Source organism: Bos javanicus, chromosome 16 (assembly GCF_032452875.1).
Source record: "Bos javanicus breed banteng chromosome 16, ARS-OSU_banteng_1.0, whole genome shotgun sequence".
NCBI lineage: Eukaryota > Metazoa > Chordata > Mammalia > Artiodactyla > Bovidae > Bos > Bos javanicus.
Window position 1 is genome coordinate 54,921,027 of NC_083883.1, and position 14,894 is coordinate 54,935,920.

General features: G+C 45.2%; 2 protein-coding genes across 2 annotated transcripts; both read right to left on the bottom strand.

Annotated features, from left to right (window-relative positions):
* Positions 1 to 572: 572 nt before the first annotated feature.
* Positions 573 to 3,469, bottom strand: LOC133227358 (PRAME family member 8-like). The gene is made up of 3 exons (XM_061381800.1): positions 3,183 to 3,469; positions 2,140 to 2,697; positions 573 to 1,137 (listed from the first exon to the last, which is right to left on the bottom strand). Exons 1-3 carry the CDS (start codon positions 3,467 to 3,469, stop codon positions 573 to 575), a joined length of 1,410 nt encoding a protein of 469 aa, XP_061237784.1.
* Positions 3,470 to 8,707: 5,238 nt separating this feature from the next.
* LOC133227359 (melanoma antigen preferentially expressed in tumors-like) lies at positions 8,708 to 12,291 on the bottom strand. The gene is made up of 3 exons (XM_061381801.1): positions 11,929 to 12,291; positions 10,931 to 11,503; positions 8,708 to 9,281 (listed from the first exon to the last, which is right to left on the bottom strand). Exons 1-3 carry the CDS (start codon positions 12,213 to 12,215, stop codon positions 8,708 to 8,710), a joined length of 1,434 nt encoding a protein of 477 aa, XP_061237785.1. The 5' UTR covers positions 12,216 to 12,291.
* Between the last annotated feature and the right edge of the window lie 2,603 nt (positions 12,292 to 14,894).

Genomic DNA, 14,894 nt, shown 5'->3' on the forward strand with positions numbered 1-14,894 from the left:
AGAGCTCTTCACTCCACTGCTTCATTGGCCACTGAGTATGTTCCCCTTTGTGTGTATTAACCCAATTAACAGACACAGAAATAAGTAAGGAGGGATGAGATGCCCCAGATAGAATAAAGAACTTGCAGGAATAGTAAGGCTTCAGATCATAGACAACTCCATGTCTTTTTAAATTTTATCAGTATCTGGAAATTCCCAAGATATAAACTGAGAAAACAGGATAATACTTCATGCAGGATAGCAGTAGGTTTACACTAGAGGTCTTTTTATTTCTGGCCATTTCTTTACAATCATCCACCAGAGATAACTTTAACTTATGCTTCTCAAGCTCAAATCCCTCTAAAGTCGCTTAGGTTCACATTTCTAACTCTGTGGGACACATGTTCCCGGAAGTCACATCAGCTCTCCAGGTCAACATTTTCCTTCTGCACCTTCACTGGCTCACTTTTTCTTTTCTCATTCACACGAGCAGATGTCTAAAACCATGGGTCTGGTTTCCCTTTATGATGTACCTGTGACATAGATTTCAGCTTCCAAGTGCCCAGAAGAAAGCTTTTGATAGGTGCACCCAACTAGGCAGGGATGTATTCAATAATTTCTAAATGAGAGTATTCGTCGTAGCCATAGGAAGCAAAGAAGATGGAGTTAAGCCAGATGGTCCTGGGACGTCCCAAGTCTCTCAGAATCTCCAAAAGTTCAGCTCGAAGCTGGGCAAGTCTCTCTTCTGAAAGAACTGCCTGAGAGCTGTTACTCTCCAGAGGGTCTGGGTAAAACTCTTGACTTAACCTGGGCAGCCCTGAGGTGTGACGCAGCAGCTTCTCCATAGCAGCCATGGAGAGGAGGTTCCCACACATGCTGATGGACCTGAGCTGGGAGCAGTGGCTCAGGGCAGGCAGGATGGCCTCGATTTGGGAGTCCATGATCTCACACTGATTTAAGTCCAATACCTGGAGGGTATCTGCAACTTGCTCCAGCAGAACTTGAAGGAGCTCAGGACTAAAGTCAGCCAGGGTGATACCACTCAGATCCAGGCCTTTTAGTTGACTGATTCTTGGGCACTGGGACAGGTGGGTCAAGTCTGATTCTGTAAGGAGGCAGTGAGTTATCGTGAGGTTATCCAAGGGGCTCATCAGACACCTGTGAAGAAAGGGCCTTTAGGTCTGAGAAACAGGGGAGGCAGGTGACCTCCAGGTAAGAAACAAGTGATTTGCCCAAGGCCAGGGTCATTCTGACCATCAAATAAAGGTCAATATCCAACATGCCCAGTCTCATTTTAGCCTGAGTTCTTTCACCTTCACTGTGTGACTGAATGAAGTACATAGAACCTTGAAATCTCTCTTTCGTAATCTGTCAAGCAGGGTGTAACATACTCTACTTCCTTATGAGGGTGAATGAACATAATGGAATATCTAGAACCTGCTCAGAGGGAGAGCCTGACATCACGTCTAAATCAAGTGCAGGCATCTCTGAGTGTTAGTATTGGGAAAGAAGGCAAAAGATACTTTCATCTCAGGCTTTCTTCTGTCTGTGCTGGGCTCAGGCACTCATATCTCAGGCTTGGTGAGGTACCTGGGTTACATGAATAAAAAAAACAACTTGGGTAATTTCCTGCAACTCAACTGAGCTTTCCAGTCTGCAGGGGCTCATTTACGCCCTTGTGTCATCTGCTAAGATCTACCACTTTCTACTGTCCCTTTGGCTCCTGCTCTATTATCATCATCTCCAGAACCATGCATTTCTCATATATTAAATATCTTATCTGAAGCGCAAAACAACATTTTAGGGACAGGGAATTTGAGAGAGGCTCATTGTGGCCACAGACTTGCAGAGCACAGAGCTTCCATTTAGAAACGCTCAGGTTCCTCCTCAAGACCCTTTCCACTTGTTTTCCTAAGTTATCTGGACATAGATCTCTCCTCCTAAAGTAGAAACCTCAAACTGTTCTTTGGTAGATTCCAATCCCCTAGTCTATAGCTCCCTAGATGGTGTCCCTTTCCAGTGCCTCTATCCATTTGTTCCTCGACCTTGACTTGGGTAGCTGTGTGTTACCACACTTCAGGGTAGAGCATAAAACAAGACAGTGCACTTGACATTGCAGAGTTGTGTTCATTGTTTCTCAACTAGTGGTGCCCCCCTCACCTGAGCATCTGGTCCAGGCGGCCTGACAGGAAGAAGGGAGATTCCAGATAGAGATCCCGGAGGTGGTGCAGCTTGAGGAACTGAGAGGTAAACTGGACAACAACATGCTGTTCCTGCTCTTTAGAGGCAGAAAGTATGAGTCTCTGCACGTTACTCATTTGGCCCAGGAGAGGAGCGAATGTGGCCAGGCTGGACAGGTGCCAGTTCTGGTTGACTTCTACATCCTGGATACAGTCCAGCTGCACCATACTCAGGACCTTCATAATATTTTCCACAGGTATTCCAAAGATCTTCAGCTTCTTACAGCACAGGTGTATGGAAACTTTTCTCTGTTCTGCCCACCTCATGAGGTAGGTGAGGAACTCATCCATGGCCCATTCCTTGAGGTTCATCTCTATGAACACCTCCAAGGGAGCCAAGGGCTGCTCTGTCCTTGACCTGTCCTCAGGAACTGGTGCCGTCAGTGAGCTTGAGTACATGTGGTCCATGTATCCAGACCATATGCTCCAGAAGTTCTGGCCAGTATTCCTTAAATCCAACACCTGCAGTTTGCACCTCCTGTGGGGAAACAGCAGATGGGCAGCAATGGTTTAAAATCCAAACTGAATGAAGTCACAGTCTCAGAATACAGGCTGAATGAAACCACAGTCTCAGAATATAGGCAACACTAAGACTTCTCACCTGAGTTTTTACTTCAGATTCCTGACATTACCTGCTGCCTTGCCCACTTCCTCTTCAGTAGGGATACTGCCTCACTTTCCTCTATCTCCTTTGCCCCTACATGCTTCCTGATTTTCTACTTCTACAATCCTTAAGAATCCCTGGGAAGAGGCTGGGACATGTTCTCTTAGGTTTCCCTGCATCTTAGACACTCCTACACTTCCAGAAGGCGTTTCCCAAAGAGGGCTCAGCAGTGGTCAAGGCCTCGAAATTCATTGACATCATCAGAAGCCTTTGGTGCATTCCTTGACCATTCACTCTATGACCCCAGCTGTCTTTTCAGGATGTCTAGTAACCTTCCAGGCTACCTGGATTAGACTCACCTGGGGTGCTCCTTCTGGGAAAGCAGGACATCAAGTCCATCCAGTACTGCTTGTAAGGTTATCAGATGAGGCGGCTCCATCAGGCCCCCCAGAGGCAGGCGGACAAAAGGCCAGGAATACACCATGGTCTTCAGGGTCTTAATGTGACTCCCATAGAAGGCTTCCATGAAGAGTAGGGGGAAGAGCTCAATGGGCAGAAACTCCAAAGAACTCATGGCCAAATCCTCATTCCTTAGCAGGCTCATAGCTGCCAGGTCCAGGAGTCTGGGTGGGGCCCAAAGACTCATTCTGATCTGACTCTGCTACAAAAGCAATCCTGTGAAAACTTCCAGAGAACAAGGCATCCTTCTCAGGCCAAACAAGAACACACCTCTCTCTCCCACTCGTCAAAGGAATCTTCCTGGCAGTAGTGCAAGTGCCTGTTAGTCCCAAGTACACTCTGGACCCAGTGAGCACAAAGCCATAGCTCTACCCCTATGGGCACTAGAGCATGATCTCACAAGGAGCAAGAAGGGAGAAATCCAACCATTAGTCCATCCATTTCCATCCACTGCTTTGCTTAATCATGTGTCACTGGGAAGTGGGTACCATGAGCTAAAGGCTGAGCTTCATCTTTTTTGGGGTAAAATTTTAATATATCACTTAGAGCCTTAAAACTATGGGAATAGGAGCATTATGTGGCCCAATATAGCCCACAGTTCACTGGGCTGGGAAAGGGTAAGAGATACCCCTAGTATGAATGATGTTTGTGCTCAAACTAAACATTTTAAATTTCAAGAAATAAAATTTCAAAAAAAAGAGAAAAAAATTAAAAAAAAAAAAGAAATTCCAAAGATGTTTTTTTACTAAAAAGAGCATCTGCTTTGTTAAGACATTTAAAAAGAACCAATCAAATATTTGGGATTAAGTCAATACTACATTCAAGGTAAAACCAAAATCTTAAATCAGTATATATGAAAATAAATAATTTTTATTCATTTATTTTTATTTTTCAATTTTGGCAGCACGGCATGGGGTGTCTTAGTTCCCAGACCAGGAATGAACCTGCGATCCTGCAGTGGTCCAATTCCAGGATCCCTAGGGAAGTCCCCAGTAAGCAGTTTTTAAAATTAATCTCTCCTTTCATCCTGATACGCCTGCCACCATTCAAGACCAGTTGACCGTGGGTACAGTGAAGGTGTCTTTAGTTGTATCTGTAACTTACCAGCTCTGTTGTGGTTGGCAGGCTGCTCACACTCAGACTTGAGAACCCCGGTGGTGACTCTGGAACCCTGAAGATTCTGCATCTCTTTGGTGTCTAAGGCTTATATAGACCTTTCTAATCACATCTTCCTTCTTTCCAACAACTAACTGCCAATCAGAAAGTGATACCTGATTAGATTTCAGACTGTCTATTGGGTTAATCCTGATTGAATCTTTGTTACCTTCAGAGGAACTGATTGAATCAGATTTCATTCAGGCAGGATAAAGAATGAGGGAGGGGTATTGGATTTCTTGATTCACCCACAAATATTGATTTGGCTTTACTAATATTAATAGTAATAGGCCTGGGTGTGAGACAGGAAAGGGGTTATCCTTTTGTGACAGGAAAAACAAAACTTTGAAGTACCGTTGTTTGGGGATCTTCAGCCATAAAAAAATTATTGAAATGTCCCAGAATTAACATTGCTTTATGAAGACAGTAGTGTTGTTCCCAAAGGAAGCAAAATAAAAGTATCCACCTCTATCAACTGTCACTCAGGTGTTATGCTGGACAAGTGGAGATCAGGAATCTACTCAGAAAGTAAAGGGAAGTCCTTTTGGGGATGTGACTGGTATTCCAATCTTAAGTCAAACCATCTCTGAAGACATCAGGTCAAAATCACATTTGAGAAGTAAGAGTGAGGGCTGGGTAGTTGGAGCTGGATGTCCCTAGAGGGACAATGTGAGTAACGCAAATAGTGTAAAATGTAGGTTTTTTTTTTTTTTTTCCTTCTCTTGGGTAAGAAGGAAATTTAGAAGACTTTTCTCTGGGTTGTGTTTAGAAATTAAAAGGAGTGACTAAAAGGAAGCAGTATCATCTCTGAAGGGGTTCCTCTCCAAAAGTTGAGATTAGTACCATAAATTGAATGAAAAGATTGTTTTCACTTTAAAAATTTAAAATGAGAAATTGCAGAAGCCATGTAACTAAGAGTGTTATTAAGATGTGGGAGTCTATCTGAGCTGGAAAGCTTTGAGATGCACATTTTTAAACATTCTTTCTTTACATATATAAGAATTACTGAGACAGGAAAGGGGCAAGGCACAACCTTTAAAAGAAGGACATGACATAAACTGATTAGAAACAACCAGGTCCAGGATGATGGACTCACCTTGCACTTGCCCTCGATCCTCAGTATAGCTCATAGTAGCCACAACCCAGCTGCCATGATGGTTATGCACATTAATGGTCAAAAAGTGGGCAGTGGTCCAATTCCTGGAAATCCCCACCCCTTCCCCAAGATGAAAGGGGCTTCCCTAGTGGCTCAGATGGTAAAAGAATCTGCCCACAATGCAGGAGACCTGGGTTCGATCCCTGGGTCAGGAAGATCCCCTGGAGAAGGGAATGGCTACCCACTCAAGTGTTCTTGCCTGGAGAATTGCATGGACAGAGGAGCCTGGCAGACTGTAGTCCATGGGGTTGCAAAGAGTCAGACACATCTGAGTGACTAATATTTTATTGCCCCAAGATAGCTGGAATACTCCCACTCATTAGCCTATAAAATTACCCGCTCCTATAAAAATTGACAAGCCTGGTGCCTCTCTTGCTTTCCATGATGGCCCACTCTATCTCTATGGAGTGTGAGCCTTTATAAACCTTCTTTATCTTTACAAAGGTTCATTCTTGAATTCTTCCCTGCACGACGCCAAAACCCACATGTGGCAGCCTTCCCAGAGACTCTTATGTGACCTGGGATCTGATCATTCTCCTGCACCGCTACTTTCATTCCTGCAACATTACTGCTTTAGAAAGGAGTTCAGTGAATGGAACACTTCATACCCAGTTGTTATTCTTTCAGTCAATAAGTTGAGTCAGGTTCTTTTGTAACCCCATGGACTGTAGCCCGTCAGGCTCCTCTGGCAATGGGATTTCCCAGGCAAGAATACTGGAGTGGGTTGCCATTGCCAACTCCAGGGGATCTTCCTGATGCAGGGATAGAATCTTTGTCTCCTGCATTGGCAGGCAGTCTCTTTACCACTGAGACACCAGGGAGAGACTTTAAAAATAGCATATGGAATGTTTTTAAGTTTCTGTTTAGAAAGCCTAACTAGTAAAATTTAAAAAACTGCCAAGTATGTGAGTGTCAGTAGCACACCAGCTCTGATGGGGTTGGCAGGATGGTCAGACCTCAGACCCCTTGTAGAACCCAGGCAATGCTTCTATATTCCTTCTTTGGTGCCTGAGGCTTTTAGAGGACTTTCTAATCATTTCTTTCCCCTTCCAACAAGTAACTTCTAATTGGAAAGTGATACCAGGTTAGATTCCAGAATATCCAGATGGTTAATCCTTAAATTTGTGTTTCTCCAGATAGATTGAATCAGATTTTCACTTCAGGAAAGAGAAATAATTAGGTCAAAGGGGAAGTCAAAACACATTCCTGGATTCACCCCACAAACACTGATTGAATTTTACTAATACTGGCAGTTGTAGCCCTGGGTGTGTCAAGGAAGGGATTAATCTGTGCCTGACACTGCACCAAAAAAGGGAAACCTGGAAGCATCATTTTTGGGGGACTCTTTGGCCATATTAAAACTATTCAAATGGCCTAGAAATAAAGCAGCTTCACAGGAACAGTGGTGCTGTCCCAAAGAAAACAAACTAAACTTCTCCTTGTATCAAGTTGTTGTGCCAGTGTCATGTTGGAATAATAGCAGATCAGGAGCCTATTCAGGGAGCAAGGGCAGTCTCCCGGGGATATGGTTGGTCCTCCAGTTTAAGTCATGGCTTCTCTGATGGAGATCAGGTCAAAGTCACAGTGAGAAGTGAGGGTGGGGTAGGGCAGCCTGGAGCTGGGCATTCCTACAGCAGCCCTCTGAATGACTGAAGACAGTGTAAAATATGGATATATTGTTTTCCACTGACTTGGAGAGAGATTAAAAGACTTTTCTCTGGGTGAAAGTGAAAAGAAAGTGAAGTTGCTCAGTCGTGTCCAACTCTTTGCGACCCCATGGACTGTAGCCTACCAGGCTCTTCCATCCATGGAATTTTCCAGGCAAGAGTACTGGAGTGGGTTGCCATTTCCTTCTCCAGGGGATCTTCCTGACCCAGGGATCAAACCCGGGTGTCCCAAATTTTCTCAGGGTAAAGTTTAGAAACTAAAGGGTGTGGCCAAGAGGAACAGTGTCGCCTTTGTTGGTGTTACCTTTCCTGAAGATGGGATCGGACTAGCAAACTCATTTGAAAGACTAAACCTAAGAATGTGAGCAGAGAGAGAGGTGACCAGTCCTGGAATATGAGACATTTCCAAGTCTGAGAGCCCCTGATGGAGGTGCTGTGGGCTCTTGAGGAACTTGGACCCAGGGAGAGAATTAAACATGAGTCAGTCACACACAACCTTGTCATCATCATGCCAGCTGCTATCAGAAGTTATCTTCCAGCTCCTTCCCAGAAGGCAGATAGCCCCAGCCATTGTCCAGGGGGCCTGAGATGTGGAACCATAATCTCATTAGCCGATTTCCAAGTAGTATGTATATATATGTATGTATGTGTATATATATATATATAATGACAAACCTAGATAGTGTGTTGAAAAGCAGAGACACTACTCTGCTGACAAAAATTCACATAGTCAAGGCTATGGTCTTTCCAGTGGTCAGGTATGATTGTGAGAGCCGGACCGTAAAGAAGGCAGAACACCAAAGAATTGATGTATTAGAACTGTGGTGCTAGAGAAGACTCCTGAAATTCACTTGGACAGCAAGGAGATCAAATCAGTCAATCTTACCGGGGATCAATCCTGAATATTCACTGGAAGGACTAATGCTGAAGCTCCACTATTTTGGTCATTTTATGTGAACAGCTGACTCATTGGAAAAGTCCCTGATGCTGGGAAAGATTGAGGGCAAAAGAAGGCCTCAGAGGATGAGATGGCTGGACGGCATCACGGATGCAATGAACATGAACTTGGGCAAACTTTAGGAGATGGTGAGGGACAGGGAGGCCTGGCGTTCTGCAGTCCATGGGGTTGAAGAGTTGGACACGACTGGGCAACTGAACAACAACAATCCAGGGACAATTGCAACATGTGAATCTCAAGTTCAAATCCAGCTAGATAAATTTAGGTTCCTATCTCTGACTCTACAGGACACATGTCCACAAGCATTGCATTACTGGGGAGACTACATTTCCCCCTGCAATCCTGCTCCCCTGTAGGACCACCTTTCCTTTTCACATTCACATTGAGTAGATGTCTGAAACAATATGTCTGTTTTCCCTTCACGATGTATCTTGTCCAAGATTTCAGTTTCCAAGGGCTCAGTAGAGAGCTTGGGATTGATGCACCCAACTAGGCTGGAATGTTACCGCCATATATGATGGGCTCAGGATGATAGAATGTGTTATCTCCACAGTGTGGACAGGGGGTGAAGCAAATCCAGATGGTCCTGGGGCGTCCTAAGTCCTTCAGAATCTCAAGCAGTTCAGTCCGACACTGGGCAAGTCTCCCAGGTTGGAGGATCCCCTGAGAGCTGAAACTCTCCTGAAGGACAGGGTACAGCTCTCGACTTAAACTGGGCAGCTCAGAGGTATGTTGCAGCATCTTCTCCATGATGGGCATGGAGAGGAGGTTCCCACGCAGACTGAAGGATGTGAGCTGGAAGCAGTGGCTCAGGGCAGGCAAGATGGCCTCGAGGTGGGAGTCCCTGATCCCAGATTGCTCTAAGTATAGCTCCTGAAGGGTGGCTGAAACTTTCTCCAGCAGAGCTGGGAGGAGCTCAGGACTAGAGTAGGTCATGGTGACCCCACTCAGATTCAGGCTCTTTAGCTGACTGATGTTCGGGCTCTGGGACAGATGGGTCAAGTCTGAATCTCTAAGGAGGCAGCGAGTTATTGAAAGGTTGTCCAAGGGCTTCATCAGGCACCTGGGGAGAAACAGAGACATTAGGTCTTAGAAACTTGAGGTGAAAACTGACCACAAGTTGAGAGACAAGTGATCTGCCCAAGCCCAGGTTTGGTATGATGATCTGATAAGGATTGAAACCCAGAATGGCCAGTCTTATTGTAGCCAGAGTCATTTACCCTTCTGTGTGATTGGGTCAAGTACATAGAGTCTTGAAAACTCTCCTCATTAGGCAAGCAGAGAAAAACTCACTCCACTTCTGTCTGAGGATGAATGAAGATAATGGGATGCACTAGGACAAGTTCAGAGGAGAGCCTGATACCTTGTTTCAATTGAGAGTGGGTATCACTAAAATTTAATAGTAAGAGATATACTTAAAATGCTTCCAATCCATGCTTCCTTCACACATGCTTTGGCCCCAGGTACCCATCTCAGGCAGGTGAGGCTTTTGTGTGACATGCATAGAGGACAACCTGGACAAGATCCCACAACATCCACTGAGGATGCCAGTCTGCACAGGCTCACTTACATCCCTCCTTTATCTGCAAACCATCTACCAATTTTTATGATCCCTTTGATCCCTACTCTATTACCATCATCTCCAGAGTCATGCATTTCCCATATATTAATAAGCTTATCTTAGGCTTCCCAGGTGGCACTAGTGGTAAAGAATTGGCCTGCCAATCCAGGAGACATAAAAGACAGGGGTTTTATTCCTGGGTCGGAAAGATCTCCTGGAGGAGTGCATGGCTACCAACTCCAGTATTCTTGCCTGGAAAATCCCATGGAAAGGGAAGCCTGATGGGCTACAGTCCATAGGATTACAGAGAACTGGGCATGATTGAGTGACTTAGCATACACACATGGAGAAAAAAATCGACCTTTATAGATGGGGAATTAGGCTCACTGTGGTCACAAAACCAGTGAGCATGGAGCTTCTGTTTAAAATGCTCATGACTGATGGAATTTTCCATCTGCAACGCTCCATTCCCTTAATTATTTTTAAGTCACCTAAGCTATTGTTGTTCAATTGCCCGGTCATGTCTGACTCTTTGTAATCCCATGGACTGCAGCATGCCAAGGCCTCTCTGTCCCTCACCATCTCCTGAAGTTTGCCCAAGTTTATGTTCAATGAGTCAGTGATGCCATCTAGCCATCTCATCCTCTAACACCCTCTTCTGCTTCTGCCCTCAATCTTTCCCACCATCAGGGACTTTTCCAGTGAGTCACCTGTACGCATCAGATGACCCAAATACTGGAGTTTCAATTTCAGCATCAGCCCTTCCAACAAGTATTCAGGATTGATTTTCATTAAGATTGACTGGTTTAATTTCTTTGCTTTCCAAGGGACTCTCAGGAGTCTTCTCCAGCACCACAGTTCAAATGCATCCATTCTTGGTGTTCTGCCTTCTTTACGGCCCAGCTCTCACAATCATATATGACCCTTGGGAAGACCATAGTCTTGAGTATGTGGACCTCTGTGGCCAAGGAATGTCTCTGCTTTTTAAACACTGTCTAGGTTTGTTATAACTTTCCTTTCAAGAAGCAAACATCTTCTGATTTTATGGCTGCAGTCACCATCTGAAGTGATTTTAGAGCCCAGGAAGAGGAAATCTGTCACTACCTCCAGCTTTTCCCCTCTATTTGCTGGTCAGTGTGGTACACACTCACCTGAACATCTGGTCCAGGCAGCCTCCAAGGTAGAAAGGGGATTCCAGATGGAGATCCTGGAGGTGGTGCAGCCTCAGGAACTGAGAAGTAATTTTGACAATGTGCTGCTCATCCCACTCCTCAGGATCAGGCAGATGGATGTGGGAGACAAACAGTTTCTGCACATTGCTCATCTGGCCCAGGAGAGGAGCAATCATGGCCAGAGTGGACAGATGCCAGGTGCAATTCACATGTAACTCCTGGATACAGTCCAGCTGCACCATGCTCAGGACATTCATAATATTATCCATGGGAAATGAAACAATTTTCAGCTTCTTACAACACAGGTGTATGAAAGGGTCTCTCTCCTCTACCCACTTTAGGAGGTAAGTGAGGAATTCATTCATGGTTCTTTCCTTGAGGTGAAGTTCTGTGAACACCTCGAAGGGAGCCAAGGGCTTCTCGATCCTTGACCCATCCTCAGCCATTGGTACCATTGATGAGCTTGAGGACACATGGACACTGGATCCAGACCACATTCTCCAGAAGTCCTGGCCAGAATTCCTTAAATCCAGCACACGCAGTTTGCACTTCCTGTGGGGAATCAGCAGATTGGCAGCTATAGTTTTTAGATTCACACAAAATTAGGCAACACTCTGACTTTGCACCTCAGCTTTTACTTCACATTCCTGACATCACCTTCTTCCTTGCCCTCTTCCCTCTCTGCCTCACATCCCTCCATCTCCTTTCCCTTGCCATTTCCCCTAACTTTCTACTCTAGTACCCTTAGGCATCCCTGAGAGGAGGCTGGGCATGTACTTTCACATTTCCTTGCATTTTAGGCACACCTGCACTGCTGGAAGGCATTCAGCAAAGTGAACTCAGCAATGACCAAGTCTCTGTTTCTTCACTGGCATCATCAGAAGCCACTGGTCCATCCATTTGTCATTTACTCTCCTACTGTCACTTGTCTCTTCAGGACTGCCCATCTCTTACCAGGTTACATGCATCTGACTCACCTTGGACGATCCTTCTGTGTGAGCAGGACATCGAGTCCATCCAGCACTGCTTGTAAGGTTCCCAGATGAGGTGTCTGCATCAGGCCCCCCAGAGGCAGGCGGACAAAGGGCCAGGCTTGAACCAAGGCCTTTAAGGTCTTTCTGTGTCTTCCACAGAATGCTTCCATGAAGAGTCGGGGGAAGAGCTCGATGGGCAGATACTCCAGAGTAGAAATGGTCAAGGCCTCATCAGTTAGTAGGCTCTTCCCTGCCAGGTTCAGGAGTCTCAGGGGGTTCCAGATACTCATCCTGAATCTGCTCCTAAAGGAATCCTATAAGAACTTGAAGAGAAGAAGGCATCTTTCTCAAGTAAGCCTGAACACCCCTTCATCTGTCTCCCCACTCTTCAGAGGAACCAACTCAGAGTGGAAATCTCTGCTCTGGCAGTTGTGGAATAGCCTCAGTTTTGCACAGTTTTACTCTGGGCTCAGTGAGGAAAAAGCCATAGCTCTGCCCCTATGGTCACCAAAACAAGCATCTCATAAGGACCAAGGAGGAAGAAACCCAACCGCTAGCCCATCCATTTCCATTCACTGTTGTGCTCAATTTATGTTGCACTGGGAAGTGGATACCAGGAGCCTGAAAGGTGAATATTTTCAGGGGGAAACCTTTCACTCACTTACTTAGGGCCTTGTGGCTTCAATGGTAAAGAATCTGCCTGTAGTGTGGGAGACCTGGGTTCGATCCCTGGGTTAGGAAGATACCTTGGAGAAGGAAAGGCTACCTACTCCAGTATTTTGGCCTGGAGAATTCCATGGACTGTATAGTCCATGGGGTTGCAAACAGTTGGACACGACTGAATGACTTTCACTTTTGGGCCTTAAAACTATGGGAATAGAGCATCATGTAACCCACTGCAGTCTCCAACCTCAGCTTCCACAGTTAATGGCCTTGGAAAAAGGCAGCAGATATCCCTAAAAGTGAATGCCATTTGCACAAACTATTTTTAATGTCAAGAAATAAAATGCCAAATAATTAGATGTTTTCATTACATAAAATCTAGTTGGTTAAGATATTTTTAAATGCCATAAAGGAAAGCATAGATCAAGATATTTGGGGCTAAGGAAAAATTACACTTAGAGACTAAATGATACATCTGAAAAGAAAGAGGAAAATCTCCCTGACATCCATTGCTGCTTGCCACCAATGGAAACCTCACCATCAAGATGAGGATGTCCTTTGCTGAGGGCTGCCCAGGTGGTGCTAGCGGTAAAGAACTCACCTGTCAATGAGGAGACATAAGAGACTGAGGTTTGATCCCTGGGTTGGGAAGATCATCTGAAGGAGGGCATGGCAAGCCACTCCAGTATTCTTGCTTGGAGAATCCCATGAACAGAGATGCCTGGTGGGCTACAGTCCATAGCATCTCAAAGAGTTGGACACTGACTTAGTCGGAAGTGACTTAACACACATGCCCTTTGCTGAGGTCTGTAACTTACCAGCTCTGCAGTAGTTGGCAGGGTACTCAGAGGTCGGATCTGGTGGAGAAGCCAGGCAGTGACTCCAGAGGAAGAAGTTTCTGCACCTCTTCTTTGAAGCTTCAGCTTTTTATAGGCCTTTCTAATTATGTCTTCCCCTACCCAACTACTACCATCCAATAGGGAACGTGATGACTGATTAGATTTCTGAATGTCCGTCAGGTAAATCCTGATTGGATCTTTGCCTATAATCAGATGAATTGATTGAATCAGATATTCATTCAGGAGGGATACATGGGGGGAGGGGTGTCAAAGACTCAATCATCGATTCATTCCAGGAACACTGATTGGGTTTAACTAATAGGGTCATTGACGGAGGATGCCCAGGTGGTGCAGTGGTAAAGAATTTGCCAAGCAGGAGATCTTAGAAACCCGGGTTCCATCCCTGGGTTGGGAAGATCTCTTGGAGAAGAAAATGAGAACCCACTCCAGTATTCTTGCCTGGGAAATCCCAAGGACAATGGAGCCTTGTAGGCTACTCTCCATAAGGTCACAAAGAGTCGGACATGACTAAGCATGGCACACACACACCCTCCACACACAATAGGGTCAGTTATAACCATGGGTGTGAGACAGGGAAGCCATTAATGTTTCCTGAGATTGGAAATTAAAACAAAATTTGAAAGCCCATTGCTTTGGAATCTTTTGATAGATCAGTATAATCAAGTTCAGTTCAGTCGCTCAGTCGTGTCTGACTTTTTATGACCCCATGAATCGCAGCATGCCAGGCCTCCCTGTCCACCACCAACTCCCGGAGTTCACTCAGACTCACATCCATCGAGTCAGTGATGCCATCCAGCCATCTCATCTTCTGTCGTCCCCTTCTCCTCCTGCCCCCAATCCCTCCCAGCATCAGAGTCTTTTCCAATGAGTCAACTCTTCACATGAGGTGGCCAAAGTACTGGATTTCAGCTTCAGCATCATTCCTTCCAAAGAACACCCAGGGCCGATCTCCTTCAGAATGGACTGGTTGGATCTCTTTGTAGTCCAAGGGACTCTCAAGAGTTTTCTCCAACACCACAGTTCAAAAGCATCAATTCTTCGGCGCTCAGCTTTCTTCACAGTCCAACTCTCACATCTATACATGACCACTGGAAAAACCATAGCCTTGACTAGACAGACCTTTGTGGGCAAAGTAATGTCTCTGCTTTTCAATATGCTATCTAGGTTGGTCATAACTTTTCTTCCAAGGAGTAAGCGTCTTTTAATTTCATAGCTGCAGTCACCATCTGCAGTGATTTTGGAGCCCCCAAAAATAAAGTCTGACATTGTTTCCACTGTTTCCCCATCTATTTCCCATGAAGTGATGGGACTGGATGCCATGATCTTCGTTTTCTGAATGTTGAGCTTTAAGCCAACTTTTCCCTCTCCTCTTTCACTTTCATCAAGAGGCTTTTGAGTTCCTCTTCACTTTCTGCCATAAGGGTGGTGTCATCTGCATATCTGAGG